The sequence below is a fragment of the Jaculus jaculus genome, chromosome 4, assembly GCF_020740685.1.
Source record: "Jaculus jaculus isolate mJacJac1 chromosome 4, mJacJac1.mat.Y.cur, whole genome shotgun sequence".
In the NCBI taxonomy this organism is placed as follows: domain Eukaryota; kingdom Metazoa; phylum Chordata; class Mammalia; order Rodentia; family Dipodidae; genus Jaculus; species Jaculus jaculus.
The window spans coordinates 152,971,309-152,995,191 of NC_059105.1; the positions used below are offsets into that span (position 1 = coordinate 152,971,309).

General features: G+C 37.4%; 1 protein-coding gene and 1 pseudogene across 1 annotated transcript; both read left to right on the forward strand.

The window, feature by feature from the left end:
• The first annotated feature begins 7,504 nt into the window (after positions 1–7,504).
• Positions 7,505–8,455, forward strand: LOC123460273 (olfactory receptor 5K1-like). The gene has a single exon (XM_045148408.1). It carries the CDS (start codon positions 7,505–7,507, stop codon positions 8,453–8,455), a length of 951 nt encoding a protein of 316 aa, XP_045004343.1.
• Positions 8,456–17,922: 9,467 nt separating this feature from the next.
• Positions 17,923–18,812, forward strand: LOC101599199 (annotated as a pseudogene).
• Positions 18,813–23,883: the final 5,071 nt, after the last annotated feature.

The window sequence follows — 23,883 nt, forward strand, 5'->3', positions numbered from 1 at the left end:
TATTGCCTTTGTTTTCCATAATTCAACCATTGTGTTTCAATAAGAGGAAAACACTGTGCATACAGTAAATGCACTGGAATTTATAACGCATAATCATCTCGGTTATGAGTGATGTGTTCCAGTCAGCATTCATTGGCATTGTATAGTGTTGACAGCATGTGCAGTGCAAAGTGTGTTTGTTTGTGTGGCCAGAGCCAAGTCTGCATTGCAAGGCAAGATGCGATATTGTTAAGTGCTGCCAGCTTAATTTGGAATCAGCTCTTGGTCACTGAACATTCAAAACCCTTTTACTCTTGATAAATCATTCATCATTCTGATAGTTGTTTTCTACCCCATATGGGGCTGTGACAGAAGCTGGGCTCCGGACACGAGGCACTCAAAGTGCCATCTTGGAAACTGAGACCAGGCCGTTTGAATGTATGCCCCCCCCCCCCCAGGCTCACAGCATTTTACTAAAAATTAAGCTTGCAGCTTCAACCACTAGCAAGAAAACTGCTGCTGAAGGCAGGGCTGTCGCTGGGGGTGAATCCGAGTTCCAACCTAATAGTATGCAAAGAGGTTTAGAGCACTAATTGTGATTGCTTGTGACTGTTTGGCGGTATCTTTCCACTTGGATTTCTGAATGGGATTTACTGGGGCATGCATGTGAAGGTTAGAGAACTACCTCCAGTTTCAGCCTAGACTTCCACCTTGTTCTGAAACAAGCTCTGTTCGTTGTTCATTACTGCATAAGCCAGGCTAGCTAGGCCACAGGCTTTCAGGGAATCTATGGTTTCTACCTCAGATCTCACTCTAGCAGTGCACGTGTGACACACCATTGCACTACCACAACAGGCTGTATGTGCGCTCTGGGGATCCATACTCAGGTTGTCACACTTGCACAATGCTTCACTCGCTGATCCATCCCCCAGCCCATAATAACTTTATGCTGAGCAACTCACATCGTCGTCATCACAACTCTGCTGCAGTCATGGACCCACTGCACTTCACAGCTGGGAAGGGGGGCTTGGACAGGTGAAGAGAAGCCTGGAGCCGGAAGGTCACCTTCTCCTGACTGACGCTCAGCTCCACGCTGCTCTGGTGGAGGCCCTGGCCCAGCACTGGCACATCACACACATTCCTCCTCGTATACAGACGAGGGGAAAACACTGCAAATACATGAACAGCTCATCCCAATACTCTTATCTAAAAGAGTGTATAACTTTAAATGGAAGTACAGTTTTCAAAAACTAAATTTTATACAGATTTATAAAGTTTATAGTAAATATCCAGAAATGTGTAAACTGGTCAAGCAAAGAAAATCAGTATCATTTCTTTTAGATTTGAATAAGTAATTTGGATGTTTTGAGACTGAAAGTAAGAAAAACATTGTAAAGAAAGGCACCCCGGGAGATTATGGATGCAAGAGAGACATAGCAGTTTGTAAACACATGACTAGACAAGCTAAGTTAAAATAATAATAATAATAATAATAATAATAATAATAATAATAATGAGAACAGAAGACTGGCAGACTGAGAAGGGCTTAAAAGTCAAAGTCCAATTATACAACACTTACTGACCATTTTTCTTTTTTCCTTCTGTATTTATTCATTTGTACTTCCCTCTTGCTTTCAGAATGTAAACATGATGCATAAGTCAGATGACCTATACTAAGTATTATTATGGAGTATTTATTGTATAACTATGAATTAACTGTGCCATAAGTATTAGTTGATTTGTAGTTTAATATTTATTTATTTATTTATTTATTTATTTATTTATTGGAGAGTGAGAGAGAGAATGACAAAAAATGGACACACCAGGGCCTCCAACCACTGCAAACAAATTCCAAACACATGTGTCACCTTGCGCATCTGGCCTACCTGGGTACTGGGGAATCATACCTGGATCCTTAGGCTTGGCAGGCAATTGCCTTAAAAGCTAAGCCATATATCTAGTCCAATTTGTAGCTCTTAATATGAGGATTTTCCAAAATTTTAAGTTAGTGCAAAAAATCTTAAATTTGTAGTAAAATTAGGAAAATTATTTTTTCATAAACTCTTCTGTATCCTACCACAGCCTCATATTATTTATGGATAACAGCAAAATAAGAAGCAAGGAATGACAACCATCAACTCCATGACTCACCCTTTGGAAGAAGCTCTTTCTCAGCAAATCCTAAGAAGCTGTCATTGCCTCAGCCAGCTCCTCTTCCCCATCTTTGTGTCCTGGCCATGATGCAATTACCTTTATTGTACTGCACATTTCTTCCATGATGTGCTGCCTCACCTCAGTGCTGAAGCCACAGTGCTACAATGAACTAAAACTTCGAAACTGAGACAAGACAAACTATTTTCTTTATAAGTGTATCTCACATATTTCTAAAAATGACTACATGACTCCCACAGTATTGCTATTAGTGGACATGACAATACAAGTCTTGGGAGATTCAGATGAGAAAACAACAAATAAGGTAAGGCTTTCAAGAAGCTGTTTCTGGATTGACAATAAAAATTTACAGGTTATTTTAGTAAATAATGTAACAAGGATACTGTAATATAACCAATTCAAAACAGACAGGAAAGGTTGCTTTCCCACCTCCACTCACACCACGCCTTCTCCCCTCTGAAGAACCAATCTTCACTGTAACTTTTCTCCATGAAACCTTTGCTAACCAATCCAGTGGGAATTCTTTCTTCTCATTTGGAATTTTGAATTCAGATTCCTGAAAAGAATATATGGTATAAATTTAAGTGAAGAAATTTCAAAACTCCCTTATATTTGGTTAGAATGTGCTTTATTCTCTCAGTCTCAAAGGATATACTTAATTATACTCCAATATAGTGTGTAGACAGTTCAAAAGATTGGGTCTCTCAGGCTTTGCTCTGATGCCATTGCCAAGTAAATCCCTTCAGAATTATCTTGAATATTTAAATCATTCTCTACCAATGTCATGCATATTATTACTGACCTTTGGGCTGAAATAGTTCTCTAAATGAGCAAGAGAAAACTGCCGGACCTGCTTTGTAAACTAAATACTGACTTCTATAAAATTCTTGCCAGAGAAGCCCAGGTGAGAAAGAGTTTACAATGTATTTTTCTAGAAATATTTACCCACTGAAATATTTAATTCTCTAAGTTAAGAGTTATTTTACCTTGTTGTTGTATTTTTTTATTTTTTAAACATTGGAGGACTTCCTTCTTTCTCAATTCTATTGCAGAAATCCTGGATAATTAATATTTGTGTCACTTCTGAGCTCAAGGGGAGTTTAGATCTCGCAAACTGGGAACATATTGTTGTAATAATAGCAGAACACATTTGTAAAGTTTTGGAAATGTCTTTTAGTAATAACAATGCCATGAAATTTTCAACATATGAAATGGATATTAAAATATTTGCAATAAATGAATTTCCCATGTTATTAAATTATATAACAAGTGATTATAATTTCACAGCTTTTTTGAACTGTCAATAAAATGTTAGGGAGAAATCTGATGCTATGTGACTTCAAGTGGTCATAGGTGACACAAGTAGTGAAAAAATTATTCAAATTGCAGATTCTTAGTATTGTTCAGTAATGTTCCTTAAGATCTCATATTCATATGATCTTAGGTTTAAAAGTCAACAGTGATTTTAGAAAAACAAAAACAAAGAGATCTTCCTGTGTCTCCCACAAACACCATTCCTCTGTTCCTAAATTTGGAATGTGTATAGCCAATGGTTACCAAGAAAATTAATAATTGTGAAATATATGCTGAGAGGCAGCTAATATCTAAAAGACAAAAAAACTAGGCAGTGCAAGCCAGGTAACTAATCAATAAACCAGTGGAATATAAAAAAGAAAAAAAATTAAATATCCTGAAATTTGAAAAACATAGTAATCATAAAATCTAGTAATTCCATGGGAACAGTGGACATTAAAAAAAAAGAAAGTTGACACTAAAGAGATGTTGCCTCCATAGAGGCAAGAGATGTCAGGAATGTGTTATTAAACTATGTGAGTATATTTCGGAATGTTTAAGATGTGTGCAATGTTGTCAGTAATTATTTTTATTTTTTCAATAGTTAATGCCATTGTCATAGCAGGAACTTCCCAGAAAACTCATTGTGGCATTACCCTCTTTAGAACTGTGCAGTGAACATTAGATGTTCCCCAATGAGTATTGTGGATATATCACATTATACCACAGGACAGACCCAAGAGCTACTCATTTTATTTATTAAACAAGAAAGTTGTTTGGGGTTATAAGAGTAATGGTTATTGTATAGAATTTGAAATAAGGGAAACACAATGAAGAAAAAAATAATGACCTATAATTTTCATTACATGAGAAAGTATTAGCATTTCAATATTTTCCATGTAATTTTCTTTTAGAGTTGCATGCAGTTATTGTGAAATTATGACTTTCATATATATGAAACTTTCTATAGTGTTATCACATAATACTTGTGGCTATTGGTCACTGAAAAATTCTAGGGAATGATTATATAATACACCATCATTGAGTACTTGATATATTTCTTCATAAATACACATACTTAGTTTCAATTAATCTACTCTTTATCCTAATTGCCTTATTTTCCTTCCCCCCTACCCTCCTTTCAACTGACAACACTTGATATTCCTCTTCTACTTCCTGTGGAAACTTGAATTTATGTTCCTCAATAGACTCAAATGTTTTATTAAAGTGGTAACTTGGATCTCCCGCCATCTGGCTGGCAGGAGGTGTCACTGTAGGCAAATCCTGGGGTCCAGCCCTAAGGTGTTACTGGGGACAGATCTGAATTGCAACTTAAGGTATGAGAAGTGCTTGAGTTCTGCCTAGGGTTATCCCTGTGTGCTTGATTTTGGTGGTATGATGGTGGCTTCTTCTCTCTCTTCATGGATCTGCAAAAGGGGGCAAGCTTCTTCTGCCATTATAGATCTGTAAGATTCCAATAGTCCTGCCTCCCATAAACTGTGTCTGATTTGGAGGTTCATCCCAGCATTGTGAAGCTGACTATTAAACTTCCCCACCATTCTCACCTAGAACCTCTGCTTCTTCCCTTAGGGTACCTTCCACATCGATCCCACTATAATACACATATAACAAGTTTACAAGGTAAGATGTTTATGTCACAGAGAACATGTGGTGTTTGTATCTCTACCTGGGTTACAAGATATTTCCTTAATCCTACACACAATTTAAGAGGTTTCTATTTTTCACTATTATTAGTGAAATTATAGTGGGGATCTCTACTGTTACCATTTTCTTGAGATTCTAATCATTGTTTTCAGAGAGATTCATCATTAGTTGTCAAATTATAAACATTTAAGAATTCATTAAACTACTATGAGATGAGTTCCCAATAATTTCACCAATTTGCATCACAACCAAGAATACAATTTGATTTCCATGACATCAAATATTATTATTTCTTGTATTGAAAAATCTTGCTATTTTGAAAGGCATAAAGCCATTTCAAATGGCATTTTTCTGGATAGTAACAAAGTCAAGCATTTTTGATTTGTTAAAATGTGTTACAGTTTCATCCATTTACTTGCTTTTTATAATTATCCCTGCTGATTTGTACATAGAAAAAATTAGGTAAGTATTCTAAGCTTTTTATTCATTTCAAATAATATTCAAATTTGTTTTGAGCAGTTGATTTTATTCATCATTTTTATACACACATGAGAGTATAAATTTTCAACTCTTAAAATTTCTCAAATTTCTTTTAACAATATTTAATTTTTTGACATAGAATATGAATAATTTTAGATTACATGCCTAAGTGATATCATACACTATCCATGTATAGATATATATTTCCTATAGATAGAGACATCTATCTATAGATGCATAGAGTGACAGATGAGAGATAGATAGATAGATATAGATTATAGATATCGATATATCTTCATCTATATTTCTCAATGCCAAGCGATCAATACTTGGTAATTAGCTCCCTGTTTTGATTGTATGCTCTAATTGCATGAACAATAGAATTCAAGAAATAAAATTGTTAGGAATGTTTAAATGAAAATACTCTTAAAATTAATTTATTAAAGGGCTAGAGAGATGGCTTAGCAGTTGAGCACTTGCCCGTGAAGCCTAAGGACCCTGGCTTGAGGCTCAACTCCCCAGGACCCATGTAAGCCAGATGCACAAGGGAGCACACACATCTGGAGTTCGTTTTCAGTGGCTAGAGGCACTGGCATGCCCATTCTCTCCCTCTCTCTCTCTCTCTCTCTCTCTCTCTCTCTCTCTCTCTCTGCCTCTTCCTCTCTCTGTCACTCTCAAATAAATAAATTAAAACAAGAAAATTAATTAATTAATTGAGTTAAACTATACATAGCAAAATAATTTATTGAGCTAGACTATACACAGCATATATTTACTATTTTTGCCATATTTAACTGTAAAGATCAATGGCATGAGGTGCGTGTGACTTGTACAACTGCCACCACTGCTCATCTCCAGAATGTCATGAATTTCATCTTTCCATGAAAGTCGGTGCTTATTAAATAAATTTCCCATTCCAACCTCTCTCAGCAATATGCATCTTATAATCTGACTGTGAACTTCACTATTCTTACCTCAATTCAGTAAACTCATAGAATGTGCCCTTTATGTCTGCCTTATTTCACTTAGCATAGAGCTTCATTCAGGTGATAATATGGTAAATCTCTATTCCCTTTTAAGAAAAAAATGATATTCCATTTTTTAATTATTTATTTGTTTATTTGAGAGAGACAGACACAGAGAGAAAGACAGATAGAGGGAGAGAGAGAGAATGGGTGCGCCAGGGCTTCCAGCCTCTGCAAACGAACTCCAGACACGTGCACCCCCTTGTGCATCTGGCTAACGTGGGACCTGGGGAACCGAGGCTCGAACCGGGGTCCTTAGGCTTCACAGGCAAGCGCTTAACTGCTAAGCCATCTCTCCAGCCCTGATATTCCATTTTATATGTATGCCATATTTTCTGCACTCATCTCCCCACGGACATTCATTGCTGCCACCTTTGGGCATTGTGCATAATGCTGCTATGAGCATTGGGAACAAGGAGAATATTCAAAGCAACATCCTCAGTTACTACAAACAAGTCAACAAACTTGTGTGGGAAGGCTGAAGCTAGTTGTTGAATAATTGTCCTGACCAATATGGAGAAGTGTTTTGCCCTTTTTCTTTCAGTAGCTGAAAAGCTAACCTTGTGCTTCTAGTATAAAGGTATTCTTTTTAATATATACCAGAATCGTGCTTAATAAAAATAAGCAAAAGTGCAATCATCACAGCAAAGAATGTAGTTTTATGGCAGAACATTTTCCTATCATATGAGGGCACTAGGTTCACTCTCCAGCACTGAAATAAAGAGAAATAGCCTAGAAAAACTAGTTGTTCTTAAGAACTGAGCATGCAGTCAAAGACCTGGTGGTATACAAAGATGTTCCTTTTCCTGAGGCAAAGCAGCTTTGCTGTGCTCTGTCTATGCTACAAACTGGTGCCTTATTTCTCAACATTTTTTTCAGAAATGTTAGAAATGGTTGAAGAAAATCACACCCTGAAAAATGAGTTCATCCTCACAGCATTTACAGATCACCCAGATCTGAAGGCCCTTCTGTTCGTGACATTCTCGGTCATCTATCTGATCACCATGGTGGGGAATATTGGTCTGGTGATACTGATTTCAAAGGAACGGTCTCTTCACACACCCATGTACATCTTTCTGGGTAACCTGGCTCTTGTGGATTCCTGCTGTGCCTGTGCTATTACTCCTAAAATGTTGGTGAACTTCTTTTCTGAGGATAGAGTCATTTCCCTGTATGAATGCATGGCACAGTTTTATTTCCTTTGCACTGTTGAAACCGCAGACTGCTTTCTTCTGGCAGCCATGGCCTATGACCGTTATGTGGCCATATGCCACCCACTGCAGTACCACACTGTGATGTCCAAGAGACTCTGTCTTCAGATGATCACAGGAGCGTACATAGCAGGAAACCTGCATTCCATGATTCATGTAGGGCTTCTATGTCGGTTAGCTTTCTGTGGGTCTAATCACATCAGCCACTTCTATTGTGACATTCTTCCCTTGTACAGACTCTCCTGTGTTGACCCCTATGTCAATATACTTGTGATGTTTTTCTTTGCAGGCTCAATTCAAGTCTTCACAATAGGTAGTGTCTTAATATCTTATCTTTACATTGTTATTACAATCTTAAAAATGAAATCTAAACAGGGAATGATCAAAGCCTTTTCTACCTGTGCATCTCACTTTTTATCTGTTTCTTTATTCTATGGTTCTCTTTTCATGTACATTAGACCAAATTTACTAGAAGAAGGAGATAAAGATATACCAGCTGGTATTTTGTTTACAGTAGTTGTTCCCTTACTAAATCCTTTCATTTACAGCTTAAGAAATAAAGAAGTCAAAAGTGTCTTGCAAAAAACTCTGAGGAACAAAACTATCTCAAGGGTAGGAGAGATGGCTTAGCAGTTAACGAACTTTTCTGCAAAGCCAAAGAAACTATGTTTGATTACTCAGGACCCACGTGAGCCAGATGCACAAAGGACACATGAGTCTGGGGTTCATTTGCAGCAGCTGCAGTCCCTAGCAAGCCCATTCTCTCTCTATCTGCATCTCTCCCTCTGTCTCTCTCTCTCTCTCTCTCTCTCTCTCTCTCTCTCTCATAAATAATTAAATTAAAATAAGGTATAAAACTTAAAAAAAACTCAAGAAACTGAACAAATGACATCTACTGTACTTTACTGGTAGAGATTTAGCTAAAACTTCCAAATGAAATTAAAATATTCAATATCATAATGCATGCAAATTAAAAAGAAATATGCCAAATATTTCTCTAAATATATTTAAGGAAACAAATTGTGTTACAGCTCAAGACAAGTTAACAAAAATTAAACCAAAACTTTGAAGTCTTTAAGTAACCACATAGTAGTTACAAAGCTCATGGGTTTTGTTTATTTCCAGGATAATCAGCTCCCCAATCCCCCCCCCCAAAAAAAAAAACACAAAAGTCAGGCATGGCAGTGCCTGCCTTTAATCTGAGTACATAGGAGGCTGAAGTAGAAGGATCAATCACAGTGCGTTCGAAGTCACCCTGAGACTACAGAGTAAATTCCGGGTCAGCCTGGGCTAGAATGAGAGCCTACCTTGAAAAAAGAAGCTCAAAATTTGAAGTTAAAATGCAAAGTACCATGATATAAATGTTTATAATCAACCCACTATAATAGCTTAGAGCAACATTTCGGGTAAACCGAAGGGAGGTAGGGACTGTGAAGTATCATCAGATGAAATCACTTTCAAGAATGAGAATCAAAATTGTGGCGGCTAAATACTAAAGAAGCAATTTTAATAGCATGTGAGGAACACTACTCTGTTCAGGACAGAAGTAGTGAAGGAGCCTGGTGTGGTGGTACACACCTTTAATCCCAGCACTCGGGAGTCAGAGGTAGGAGGATTGCCATGAGTTTGACACCATCCTGAGACTACCAAGTGATTTCCAGGTCAGCTTGAGCTAAAGCAAGACTCTACCTTAAATAAACAAAAAAAAGTAGTGCAGAATGAAAATATTAAATGAAAGTGAATATTATATGTCCAAAATAGAGTTATTATGAGATTAAATGGTTAAACATGGCATATCTACTTCTAAGAAAAGTTACTTTTAAAATGTTTTATTTATACAAATTTTTAATAACATGGACTTTCCAAATTGGTAAACATAATTTCACCTTGAGTTCCAGTTGCATTCAGCATATCAGAAAGTCAGTAGGTAGACAATATGTCTGTACAACGCATGATAATATACACTCGTGTGGATCAGGGAGGATTATATAAAGGGAAAATAATTTATATATGGTTAGTTAGGTTAGTCAGAAATATGGCAGTGTTGTGACAACTCTTAGGTCTGTAGACAGCATTGTCACTTCAGAAGCTGGTATATTAGGAGCTATGATGATGAAAATCACTTTTTGGTCCACCAGATAACATCATAAGACCTCAATGTATAAACAAAGATTAGCAATGTGATTATTTTTGTAGATACCTTAATACTGTGAAATCTTTCTTTTTACCTTTAATTTATTTACCTAAATACTAATATGCTGTTTTCTATAGTTCTAAAGCATGTGATTATGCAGAGTTCATTTGGATAATATTTATACTTTATTTATACTGTATCTGCCCTCCAGGCATACCATTTACATTCCTTCCACCATTCTTTTTTTTTTTTTTTTTTTTTTTTTTTTTTTGGTTTTTCGAGGTAGGGTCTCACTCTGGCTCAGGCTGACCTGGAATTCACTCTAGTCTCAGGGTGGCCTCTAACTCTCGGTGATCCTCCTTCCTCTGCCTCCCGAGTGCTGGGATTAAAGGTGTGTGCCACCATGCCCGGCTCCTTCCACCATTCTTCACAGGGAGTTATTTGCACTCAGAAGCCAGGCAAAGTGCTTGTGGAGACAGATCTGTTTTACCAACAAGCCTGTCTCACTACATAATTTCACTGACTCTGATGAGGAAAACAGAATATAATGGTTGCCATCCATTCACCTCTAGGGTGACATTAACTGCTCAAAATTTAACTCTTTAGTGTAATATGAAAACTTTCAGGTTGTATTTTTAACCTTACCTAGATGGTGCTACATCAGGGCTGTGTGCAAAGATGAAAATAATGTTCTCTTTATGAAATTGTGCTTATGTCAGAGCAAAAAATAAAACACTTTGTGTACTGATGGTTGAACCAGAGTCATGTGTGCTTTACAAATTGTCTGATACAATAAAACACAAAATCATTTAAAATGACCATAAAATAAATTATTGGGGAAGAAATTTACCAAAAACATCAGTGGTAACTACATTGTAAACTATAAAACAATGATAAAATAATTTTAAAAAATGAATGGAAAAGTGGCCCATATTTGTGGATTGAAAAAAATTAATGCTATTAAAAGTTCCTCAGTATTCTAAGTAGAATAATGAAGCTACAACCTCCATGTAAAACATAACAAAATCCCAGTGACATTTGGCACAGAGATAGAAAAAAAATTATGTGTGGAATCTCAAAGTATCAAGTATAGCTAATGAGGCTTTGAACAAAATTAAGTAATATATAATTTCAAATCCTACCTCAAAGCTAGAGCAACTAAAGTAAAATGTAAAGTAAAGTAAAATTATATTGGCATTAGTAAAAGGCAAAAGATTTATACCATCTGAAGAGAAACTAGAACATGGTACTGATATTAAACAGACACACACCAACGGAAAAGGACAGAGAGTCCAGAAATAAATCCAAGAACAAATCATCAATTTATTTTGGATATGGATGCCAAGAACATAACATAGGTATAGAATATTCTTTTTTAAATAGATGATGTGGGGAAAATGGGATATCCATGTGAATAAGATGGAAATTTAATCATTCTCTCATACCATATACAGAATGGATATAAACATAAGATGTGAAACTGAAATTACTCAAAGAAAACAGGGAGGAAACTCCATGATTTTACTCTAGGAAATGATTTTTACATAATACCAAAAGCACAACAAAAACAAAAAAAAAAGGAAAAAAATAATTGTATAGGGCTGGAGACATGACTCCATGGACAAGTGTGCTTCCTACTCACATACAAGGGCCTTAGGGTGCCCAAGAATGTCAGAGTTCAAATCTCCAGATCCCAGGTAAAAAGCTAGGCATAGCCACATAGCTGTAACCCCAGTCACACAAGGGAACAGAGACCTGAGGGTCACAGGAGACCCCACAAGCTGCAGTATTAGTGAAAAGGAACTCTGGCTCAAAACAAAATACAGCAGAGGAGCAAAGGAGAGGACATCTGAGGGTCCACTCTGTCCACTGTAGAAATGAACAGGACTCCACAAGAGTGCATACATATGCAAATACCATACACACACACACACACACAATGAAATAAATTAAAAAGAAATATATAAAGACAAATGGAAGTGTACTAAACTAAAAGGCTCCTGAAAATAAAATTCCAGTTAACATAGCATAACATGACATTAGAAAACTAAAGACTTGTAATGCTGTAAAGTTGGCAATGGACCTGAGTAAAGATTGTTGAAAAGAAGACATGCAAATTTCAGTCAGATGGAAAAGATGATCAACATCATCAGTAACTAGGGAAATACAAACAAAAATTATATACAATCTGACACCTTTGAAAATGGCTATCACCAGAGAAGCAAAAAAGAAAATGGTTGTGGAGATAACTCAGTGAGTAAACTACTTGTTGTACAAACAGAAGGACCTGAGTTAGAATCCCCAGCTCCTGTGTAAAAAGCCAGAAAAATGGCACACACTTTTAATTCCAGGGTGCAGAAGGTAAAGACAGGAAGATCTCCGGGGCTTGATGGCCAGAGAATCTAGCTGAATCAGTGAACTCCAAGTACAGAGAGTGACAGTGTCTCAAAAAGAAAAAAAGGTTGTGAAGAAGAGTTAAGGAAGGCACTTCATGTCAACCTCTGGCCTCCACCATATGTGCATATGTGTTACCCACACCAAACATGCACACCAGCTGTGAAAATGCATATCCAATACACATACAATGCAAATAAAACAAGTATTGGCAGGAGGTCAGAGAAAAAAGGAATTGTATATTATTGATAATCACATTAGTATAGCCATTTTCAAGAGTAGTGTGAAGGTCCCTTGAATATAGGCTACCTATATGATCAATCAATTCTATTGACTATGTATGTGTATACATAAACATTTGTGTTAACTGAGAGCAGCAACTAACAAAGATATTTGCAGGGTGAGAGATAGAGATCTAACTTCATTCTTCTATACATGGGAAGCCATATCTCTCAACTTGCATAAAAACTAATTCCAAAGACATTACTATAAGAACTGAAAACACTGAATTTTGAAGGAAAGATAGAGCAAATACTTCACAATATCAGCATGGACAATAAATTTCTGAATAGCACTGCAGCCACTCAGGAAATACTACCAATAATAAACATATAGACCTCATAAAATTAAAAAGCTTCTGGCTGAGCATGTGGTGCACACCTCTCATCCCAGCACTTAGGTGGTACAGGTAGGAGGATTTCCATGAGTTCAAGGCCTCTATGAGACTACATAGTGAATTTCAGATCAGCCTGTGCTAGAGCAAGACCCTACCGCAGGAGAAAAAAAAAAGAAGAAGAAATGAAAATTTTCTATGCAGCAAAATAAATAATACAGCCCACAGAGTGGGAGAGAAAACTTTGCAAACTTTACACCTGACAGAGATTGACATCTAGGACATGCAAAGAACTCAACAAACTGAACAATAAGAAACCAAACAATCCAACCAATAAATGAGTTGATGAAATGAACAGGCAATTCACAAAGGAAGAGATACAAATTTCCAATAAACATGAAGAGATGTTTCACTTCACTAGCCATCAGAGAAATGTAAATCAAAATTATATTGAGAATCTCTCTCATCCTTGTCAGAAAGGCAGTTATTAAGAAAATAACCACAAAGCTTGTGAGAATGTGAACAAAAGGGACCTCCTTGTACAATGTTAGTAGAAATGTAAACTAGCTACTATGAAAGTCAATATGGAGGTTTCTCCAGAAACTAAAATTTTGTTTTCCCATAACCCAGCTATACTCACTGCTAGATATTACCCTAAAGTATTTTAAGTGACCTGTATCAAAGATACTTGCACACCAATATTTATTGCAGTACTATTCATAATAACTTAGTTAAGGAACCAACTTAAGACTTCGAAAAACAGAGGAATGAATTTAAAAATGTGATTGGCTCTTATCTTCATATTGGTAATAAGATAAATGAGATAAAATGAAATGAATAAAAATTAATACACTACATTTCATATTTTCAAGTTTTTCCATTTGTCTTGCCAATCCTCAAAGGATAATGCTTAATCATTCCAATTTAGTGTGCCTACAATGTTCAAAAAGTTGGGTTTCCCAGGCTGTTCTCTGAGGTCAGTGCCAAATAAATCCCCTCAGAATTATTTTGAATAGTTAAACCGTTTTCTACCAATAACATAGGTATTACCATTGACCTCTTTGTAGAAATGATCTCTTAAATATGAGTAACAGTGTTTGTTTCTAGATCCTCTTTAAAAACTAATATCCCTCAGGCAACCCACTGGTCTCTATAAAACTCAGGGAAATCAAGGTAAGGGAGAAGCTAACTCTTTTTGCTACAATAACCAACTTTTAAAATATTTACTTATCTATATTCTTTATGATGCTTGTTCTTGAAATTCTAATATTTCAATTTTTAAAGTCTTCCCTTTTCCTTGATGTGTGTTATATAAGCACTAGACAAATGACCATCCTCTTGTATCCCTTCTGAATTTGAGGAGTCTAAATGTACCAAAAAATAGACAACATCATAGTAATAGAATACATTAGTAAACTTTTTTAAGTATGTGGCTTATTCTTTCAACTTAAATAAAATGATTTATTACTCTCTACAGTGAAATACAATATAAATTATGAATTATGCGTTCAGTATGAATTATATAAATTACGTTAGCAAAAATTATAATTTCAAATCTCTTTTAGACTTCTACCATAATGCTAGGGAGACTCTGTTCCTATTCCTGGAAGAATAAAAAACAGAAAGTGAAGTTAAATATCAGCGTGAAACATACGTGGTTGGCCAAATTCTATGAAACAGGGACACTAAGAGAAACGTTATGTTTTGTAACTTCAAGGTAACAAGAATACAGTATTTAAGGAAAAAATGTCGCATGGATTTTAAATGTCTAATTTTCCTCCTGTTCCTAAAATTCAAATAATCTGAGATTTCAGAAGTTCAATATTTTCAGAAAACCAAAAAGAAATCTACTTATTTTCTCCCCAAATACTTTTCCTATGTTCCTGATATTTGGAGCATAGTTGTGGTTAAATGACTCTAGAAACAATGGATCTGCAAATTGTACGAGGGTCAATGAGATGCTTAAAAAAGGTAGAAGTACAGAGCACATATTCAACAAAATCAGACCAATCAATCAAAAATTACCAAATTAACAAAAATGGATTGACAAAAGATGTCCTCTAAGGTACTATAAATGCTTATAAGGATGTATCTAGTGGCCTATAATAAGTCTTTAAAATATCTAGAAACTAATAAGTGTGAGTATCTAAGAAGAACATGGGAGTATTTAATGATAAAACGACTAAAAACTGGCACTTTGGATGTGGCTTTCTACAGAGACATTATGAGCATATTCCTGAGTGGCTCATAAAATGGTCAGAAAAGTATTATCATTTCTAAATGTTCATTCTGCTTTTACAGAACCAGAGCAGGCATGTCCTCACCATGTCCATTCTGACATTATCCACTGTGAAATTATAAAGCACACAAAGAAAGCACTAATGGAGTCTCTAATACTTACAATGGAGTTATCAGTTTATGGAACATAACAGACCTAAGATCATGTGTTTTTTGTTTGATGAACATAATCATTACTGAAATTGGAAATATAACAAAATAAAAAGAAAAACAGGCAAAGGATAATATAATTTCATTTTACAGAGAAAAGTTATATTAACATTTTAAGTTGTCTTTAAATAGTTATGTAAAATTTAGGACTATTTTTGACATAAAACTCTTTTTGTTTTTCAAATATATTTTATTTATTATTTAAGAGAGACAATGGGAATGCCAGGGTCTCCAGCCACTGCAAACGAACTCCACATGCTTACGCCCCCTTGTGCATCTGGCTTACATGTGTTCTGGACAGCCAAACTGGGATCCTTTGGCTTTTTTGGCAAACACCTTAACAGCTAAGCCATCTCTCCAGCCCCCAAACTTTTTACTTTATAATATTCTGTGTATAGTTTATCATTTAAATGTACTAAGTACAATTTTAATGATGGCATAATATGCCCTCATAGGTATAGCCTACATTTACTTAATCATACTAAATCATTATCACTTGTTTTTGAACTTTCACCAAATGCTATTAAAGTGAACATTATTTAAGTGTCTTGGTGGTAAAATTTATATATTTATGTAATGATGCATTTGGCTTCATTGATGAAAGTATGTGAACTTTTAGGAGTTTCCTTGATCTACTATCAAACTATTTTATACTGGCTAGATCAATTTATGCAGTTACCAGGAATTCAGGAACAGTACCTTTCAATATATTCTAGTATAACTGTACACATTATCATTCCTTTAAAAAAAAAAAAACAGTTTATGTAAGTATAGAAGTTGTCAATAAAAAAGTTACGAAAGGGCTGGAGAGATGGCTTAGTTGTTGAGCCTTGCCTGTGAAGCCTAAGGACCCCGATTCAAGGCTCAATTCCCCAGGACCCACGTTAGCCAGATGCACAAGGGGGCGCATGCGTCTGGAGTTCGTTTGCAGTGGCTAGAAGCCCTGGTGTGCCCACTCTCCTCTCTCTCTCTCTCTCTGCCTCTTTCTCTCGCTGTCTGTCACTCTCAAATAAATAAATAAAAATTTTTTTAAAAAGTTACAAAAAACCCCCACAGTTTAGTAGGTAAATTTAGTCTCATAGCTATTTCAAATGATGCTTCTCTGATTAGTAATTATGTGAAGCATTTTAATTTTTAAAAATTCTTTTAGACCTGTTATTTTCCTGTACATCTTCTCAGGGACCATTCATATTCATGTGAAGGAGCTTTGCATAGACTAAGAGTATAAGAACATTATCCCATTTATGCAAATAATCATGTAATTTATGTTTGACAGATTATTTTATTTGTGACATACTGCTTTCTCAATTTTTAACTCATACCTTCAATGTCTTTTCCATGCATTCAAATTTCTTCATCATCCCATGCATAGTTTTACATTGTGTGCACAAATGGCATAAGTAACAGAATTTTTACCATAACACATTATATTTTTTTTCTTTACTTCCATTCACAACACTCTTCCTACCCACCTCTCAAGGGTATAATTATCTTGCATATAGTATCCATTTTCCCCAAAGAATTTTATTTTTAAGAATATAATTATGAAAATTGAAACTAATAAGTTATTATAAATATGCAAATAAGACAATATTTAATAAAATCTTTACTGTAGTGATATACAATATCAAAAATGACAATTGTGTTCTCAGATAGGTGCACAGGTCAGTGGCATGCACCAGCTATATTCCCATTATTACACAACATCATCATCATTTATTGCCAATTCTTGTATATTTTCTCAGCCTGAAGCTACAGGCTCATTAATAATAGTTCTACTTCTTTCCCTCACTCAAAACTATAATTTCATATTTTGTGGCTATGTTTATATAAACTCGACTTATCTAGGGAACCTATGTAAACAGCACATATAGTATCTTTCCTTTTTAGTCTAGTTTATGTAATATAGCATAATGTCTCCAAGGTTCATATCTGTTGAAATGTGTAGAAATTTCATTTATATTGAAGATGGAATAATGCCCCATAACATATGTATACTATACTTTATTAATTGATTCATTTGATAATAAACATTTAATATGCCTCCACTTCTTGGGTATTGTTCATAATGCTGCTTTGAATATGTTTGGACAAAAGTAGTCTTAGTAGCCTTGTAAACATTATTATTCATAGCTACATATAAAATCTTTGAAATTTGTTCAGAAGCACTGATACTAACTGCTGACATTTAGGCCATGAATCAGCCTTCCCTAACCTATAGAGAAATTTTTCATTTGGAATGTTTCTCTTGAGAAATTAACAGCCAACTGTGTGCATCAAGGTCAAAGTTCTTCTTGACAATGTGCTGGGAAAATACTGAATAAATACACAAAACACATAGTAGAACTGAAAGACTGGTTCTTGCTAACAAGTAGGCATGTACCAAAGCCCAGGTGCTACAAGGAAGCCCAGTAGAGATGCTCCTCTTCCTATGAGCCAAGGAAAACACAGACTTGTCTGGGGCATGGTATAAGTTACTAACTTACTTCTTGTTCAGAGAACTCAGGAATGACTGAAGAAAATCACACCATGAAATACGAGTTCATTCTAAGGGAATTTGCAGATCATCCAAAGCTGCAGACACTTCTGTTTGTGGCATTCTCTGCCATCTATGTGGCCACCATGATGGGGAATCTGGGCTTGGTGGCCTTGATTTGTACACAGCGTCAACTTCATACAACCATGTACATCTTTCTGGGTAACCTGACTCCTGTGGATTTTGCTGTGCCTGTGCTATTACTCCTAAAATGTTAGAGAATTTCTTTTCTGAAGACAGAAAACTTTCCCTTCATGAGTGCAATATACAGTTTTATATTCTTTGCACCGTTGAAACCGCAGACTACTTTCTTCAGTTAGCCATGGCCTATGACCTCTACTTGGCCATATGCAATCCGCTGCAGTACCACACCGCGATGTCCAAGCGACTCTGCTTTCAGATGACCGCAGGAGCATTCATAGCTGGAAACCTGCATTCCATGATTCACGTGGGGTTTCTATGTCGGTTAGCTTTCTGTGAATCTAATCACATCAACCACTTCTATGGTAACATTCTTCCCTTGTACAGACTCTCCTGTATTGACCCCTACCCCTAGGTCTTTACCATAGGTAATGTCTTAGTTTCTTATATGTTCATTGTTTTTACAATTTTCAAAATGAAATCCAAAGAGGGAAGGGTCAAAGCCTTTTTTACCTGTGCCTCACACTCTGTGTCTGTTTCATTATTCTACAGATCTATTTTCTTCATGTACATTAGGCCAAATTTGCTTGAAGAAGGGGATAAAGATATTCCTGCTGGCATTTTGTTTACAATAGTAGTTCCTGTATTGAACCCTTTTATTTATAGCCTGAGAAATACAGAAGTAATAAATATCTTGAAAAAAATTCTGAAGAAAAAATAAAGTTAAGAAAGATTGAAATGTAACATCTACTGCAGCTCAATATTATAAATGCTGCAAATGTTCCAAGTGAAATTACATAGGGAAATGCACAAATGATAGCTAAGTAATTACTATATACTCCACGTACAATGCGGCCAAACGATGAAGCAAATAATGGGTGTGAAAACACACAGAAAGTATCAGTGTATCAGGACCTTTAAAAAAAAAATCCCCAAACAATCACGGAATCCCTTTATTTTAAAACAGTAGTTAATAACTGCTGGGGAAGGGAAGTCATTCTCATCTGTGTTATATCCACTGGTAAGCGATGAAAAGGAATCCAGTGAGACTGAGAGTGATAAGACAGGGTATTATCCTTTTATGAATGATGAACTTCAGAGTTGAGTTGGCTTAAGTTATCTTCACCTCTTTGTATTATAATTTTATGCTGTGCTCTTACTGGTGGATGAACCTCAGAGCAGGGAGAACAAAAACTAGTTAGTCCTGTTTAAGAAGTTTACAAGAAAGGCAGCTCACTTTTATCAGAAATGCAATACTAGTTGTGAAAACATGTGTCATCAAGTTAGCATGCTAATTTTGGAGAAATGAGTCACATACCCAATACCCAAGATGCCAACCACAGCAACATCCTTGGCTCTAGAAAGAGGAGCATGCACACCAGAACACAAGCAGAGCAAGCAAGCAAAGTGTGAACACTGAGAACGGAGCCATGGCAGAAGGCTGCCCCTCGTGTCTGACCCTGTAAGTCTTGGTCTAGTATTTCTCCTCACTTTGCCCACCCATGGGCCATCCCTGATGACCCCTTTCCATAAATAAACAGAGTCTTTCTTGGAAGCCCCTTTTACTCTCAGTGTAGTCTATTAAAACTAGATGCATTTGGGCTGGAGATATGGCTCAGCAGTTGAGGTGCTTGCCTGCAAAGCCTAATGACCCAGGTTTGATTCCCCAGTACCCACGTCAAACCAGATGCACAAAGTGGTGTGTGCATCTGGCATTTGTTTGCAGTGGCTGGAGGCCCTGGCGCACCCATTCTTCCAGCCTTTCCCCAAACCCTGCTTGCAAATGAATGAAATATTTTTTAAAAAAATAGATGCATTCAATGCAAGGCGATCTATAAAAGCATAACTACCCAGAAAGTTAGAACGCCTTTGGGGAGAGGGCACAAGGTCCTCACGGAGCGCCTCAGGAGCATGCAACAACCCTTAGAGAGCTTCTCGTTTTCCCCAGAATCCTGTCCTTCCTCTCACCTGATCATCTTCACTATCTCAAACACAACTAAAAGTCCTCTTATTTTTCTTCCCCAATGTCCCTGTCCTTGCCATTTTAACCCTAACGTTCGTTTGAAACAGCCCATAGTCTCAAGGAGTTCTGTCCATCGTGACAGGAAGAGTGTAGCAGAGCAGCTTCGTTCATGTCTTGGCCATGCAGGAAGTTCAGCAAGGGGAATACCAGGGCTCTTTCTCCTTTCCCCCTCTCGATGTCTAGCCGCCCAGCCCATGTAATCCACATACAGGGTAGGTCTTCCCCTCTGGGAACATCCTCACTGATCATGCCTCAATCTGCTGGGTGGCCCTAATTGCAGTCAAGCTGACATTGAAGGCTAGCCATCACATGAGACTCAAACGATTACTTCACAGAAGAAAAAAATATGTTAAAGATGTAAAATGTTGGGCTGGAGAGATGGCTTAGCGGTTAAGCGCTTGCCTGAGAAGCCTAAGGACGCCGGTTAAAGGCTCGACTCCCCAGGGCCCACGTTAGCCAGATGCACAAGGGGGCGCACGCGTCTGGAGTTCGTTTGCAGTGGCTAGAGGCCCTGGCGCACCCATTCTCTCTCTCTCTCTCTCTGTTGCTCTCAAATAAATAAATAAAAAATAACAAAAAAAAATTTTTTTTAAAAAGATGTAAAATGTAAGTATCTTCCTGCATATTTCAATAAGTACTTTCTGGAGATTTCTGAAGAATATGAGTTACTAGGCTAAACATCATACATTATAGTAGGGTCAGTTAACATTTCTGATTTCCTGGCTCTTACAATAGCTATGGAAGGAATATGTTAAACAAAAATGCCTACAATTTAATAAATGACTGACAATATTTAAGTACATTTTCTCCTTATTACATCAATTTAGTTTTATAACTTCTACATTGCAAATCAAGGTACCACAAGGCTGTGCAGGAATCGCAAAAGAGATGGTCTAAATCTAAGCCTGTGACCAATGGCTCATCACCATTCTCAAGGATCTGTGTCTTGGAGATTGACCACATAGTCATTCTCTACAAATATACTGAAGACTTATGAGCTCCCACCTAGGTCAGTAAGTAGATGGGAGTTTATCTCCCCTCATTTGACTTAGCCCATTAAGCAACTTTCCTGAGACTTGACATATGTTCCTTTAGCTGGGGAAGCCTGAGGAATAATGTGACATCCTTGGAAAGTCCAAAGGGGAAAATAGCTCTGAAGGCATGGACAAGTTGAATTGGGAGAAACCTGCACTCTCACCATCGATAGACACCCATTAACCATGTTTCCTCAGGCTGTCTTCCTTGCAGAAGCAGTCCCCTATAAAAGAGAATCATTGAATAGCCTGGGGTCAATGAGGACCCACCAGAGAGGAGCCAGTTAGCAAGGGATGGGACGAGTGGGCTTTGCACAAGGAAAGCAGACAGCTGCAGAAGCCGCTGGCTTCACTTGTGAAAGAGCTTTATTAGAAGATCTGCACAGGCAATTTCCTAAGAAACTCAGAAGTTAAGTTAAAAGACAAAGAGCCAGCAATTGGTCATGGACTCTCAGAGGTTCAGTCACATCATATTAGTCTATGTATTTTTTATTAACCTTCTGTCCTCTTGGTTTTCCATAAATAAAGCACTTTAAGACTAAGAGAAAATGGGGGCTGGAGAGATGGTTTAGCTGTTAAGATGCTTGCCTGCAAAGCCTAGTGACCTCAGTTCAATTCCCTAGTACCCACATACAGCCAGATGCACAGGATGGTGCATGCATCTAGAGCTCGTTTGCAGTAGCTGGAGGCTTGGCATGCCCATCTTCTCTCTCTACCTCTTTCTCTCTCTGTCTTTCTTCTATCTTTTGTTTCTTGCACATAAATAAAACAATGGTTTAAGAATAGAAAACAAAAGACTAAGAGGAAATAAATGAGGACTCTGTTGCTGACCAAGTCTCCTCCACTGCTGTCATCCTTCCAGACAGAGGAAAAACCAAAGCTACTGGTGGAGAGTTTTACCATTCAATGACATCTGCCTTTATAATTAAAGAATTGAACCAGATTGTCATTGTGAGAGTGGGGTCAACTATTCAATGCTCTCTCAGCAGAGATTATAACATCATCAAAAGACTGAATGATCAAGGGGGAAAGTGGAGAGGGAGGGAGGGTATTACCATGGGATATTTTTTATAATCATGGAAAATGTTATAAAACTTGCGGAAAAAAAAAACAACAATGGTTACTTAAAAAAAATTTTTTTTGACTGAGCATGGTGGTGCCCACCTTTAATCCCAGCACTCGGGAGGCAGAGGTAGGAGGATTGCCATGAGTTCGAGGACACCCTGAGAATAGAGAGTGAATTCCAGGTCAGCCTGGGCTAGAGTGAGACCCTACCTGGAAAAAAAAAAAATTAAATCCAGCCACCTTAAGCCCCAACACTCAGGAGGCAGAGGTAGGAGGATTACTGAGTTTGAGGCCAGTCTGGGATACAGAGTAAATTCCTGGTCAGTCTGGGCTAGAGAGACCCTACCTCAAAAAAGCAAAAAATAAAAAGTAAATTCTATCTGAATAAAATAATTGATAAGGGCTGGAGAGATGGCTTAGCGGTTAAGCGCTTGCCTGTGAAGCCTAAGGACCCCGGTTCGAGGCTCGGTTCCCCAGGTCCCACGTTAGCCAGATGCACAAGGGGGCGCACGCGTCTGGAGTTCGTTTGCAGAGGCTGGAAGTCCTGGCGCGCCCATTCTCTCTCTCTCCCTCTATCTGTCTTTCTCTCTGTGTCTGTTGCTCTCAAATAAATAAATAAAAAAAAAAATTAAAAAAAAATAATTGAAAAAAAAAAAAGACTGAATGACTTCAAGTTTATTAAGTAAGAGGGGAAACCAGCATTTGAAAAGCTATGGAAGGAAAGAGCAGTGTGACTTCTGAACAACAGACCAAAACATAGCAACACACACACACACACACACACACCTTTATTATCTCTTTCAGTCATGTGGGTTCATTGATCTCAGTGGAATGGCTGGGGATTCAAGTCTCATGCGGTTGTATCCAGGTCATAGCTGGGAGCTGGGGACATTACTCAGTGTATAACACATTCACTGCTCAAGCTGGAATGTTAGAGTTCAATCTCCCGACATCATGTAGAAGGACAGAGCCATGGCAATCATCATTAATCCCAGCGTGTTGAGGCTGTCAGTGGGAAGGGAAGCAGAGATAGGATGATTTCCTGAAAGGTCGCTACTCGAAGGCAGGCATAGTAAAGAACATCAGAGCAAGACTCCCCAGCAAGAAACCATTCCTCAATTGAAGCGGAAAGTCAGAGAACCAACCTGAAAGTTGACCTCTGCACCCACACCATGGCACACACAAACACGCACACACACAAATAAATCATTTTAAATACTTTCTAAACCAGAGGTGGAGAAAACTCATCTAAAATTTCATCAAAGCTGCCTCATGCACACAGTGTGGAAGATGATCTCAGCTGTCAGCTGGACAGAGCTTGGGATCTTTGGGTTTCAACGGAGCAGCTGCACAGGGTCCCTCCACATGGTGTGATCTCCATAGCAGCACAGCGGAGTTCTCAGTGTCACAAGTCAGCATTCTAAAGCAGAGTGTTCTTTAGACCCAACCTAAAGTCATGACTCCACAGTACCACCTCCAACTATTGCTCAAGAGAATCCAAAGTATCCCCGACTCAGAGGGAAGGACATAAAACCTACCTCCCGATGGGAGGGAAAAGGATGGCCAGGTGATCAGCAGTAAATGAGACTGACGGGATGTGCGAGATGGTTATAGTAGGAGGTAGTGACAAAGAAACCAGCTGAGACGCAGTTCTCATCATGGAGGTGACC

Excerpts from the sequence above, each read along its gene's own strand:
- LOC123460273 (XM_045148408.1), top strand. The coding sequence starts at position 7,505 with ATGGTTGAAGAAAATCACACCCTGAAAAATGAGTTCATCCTCACAGCA.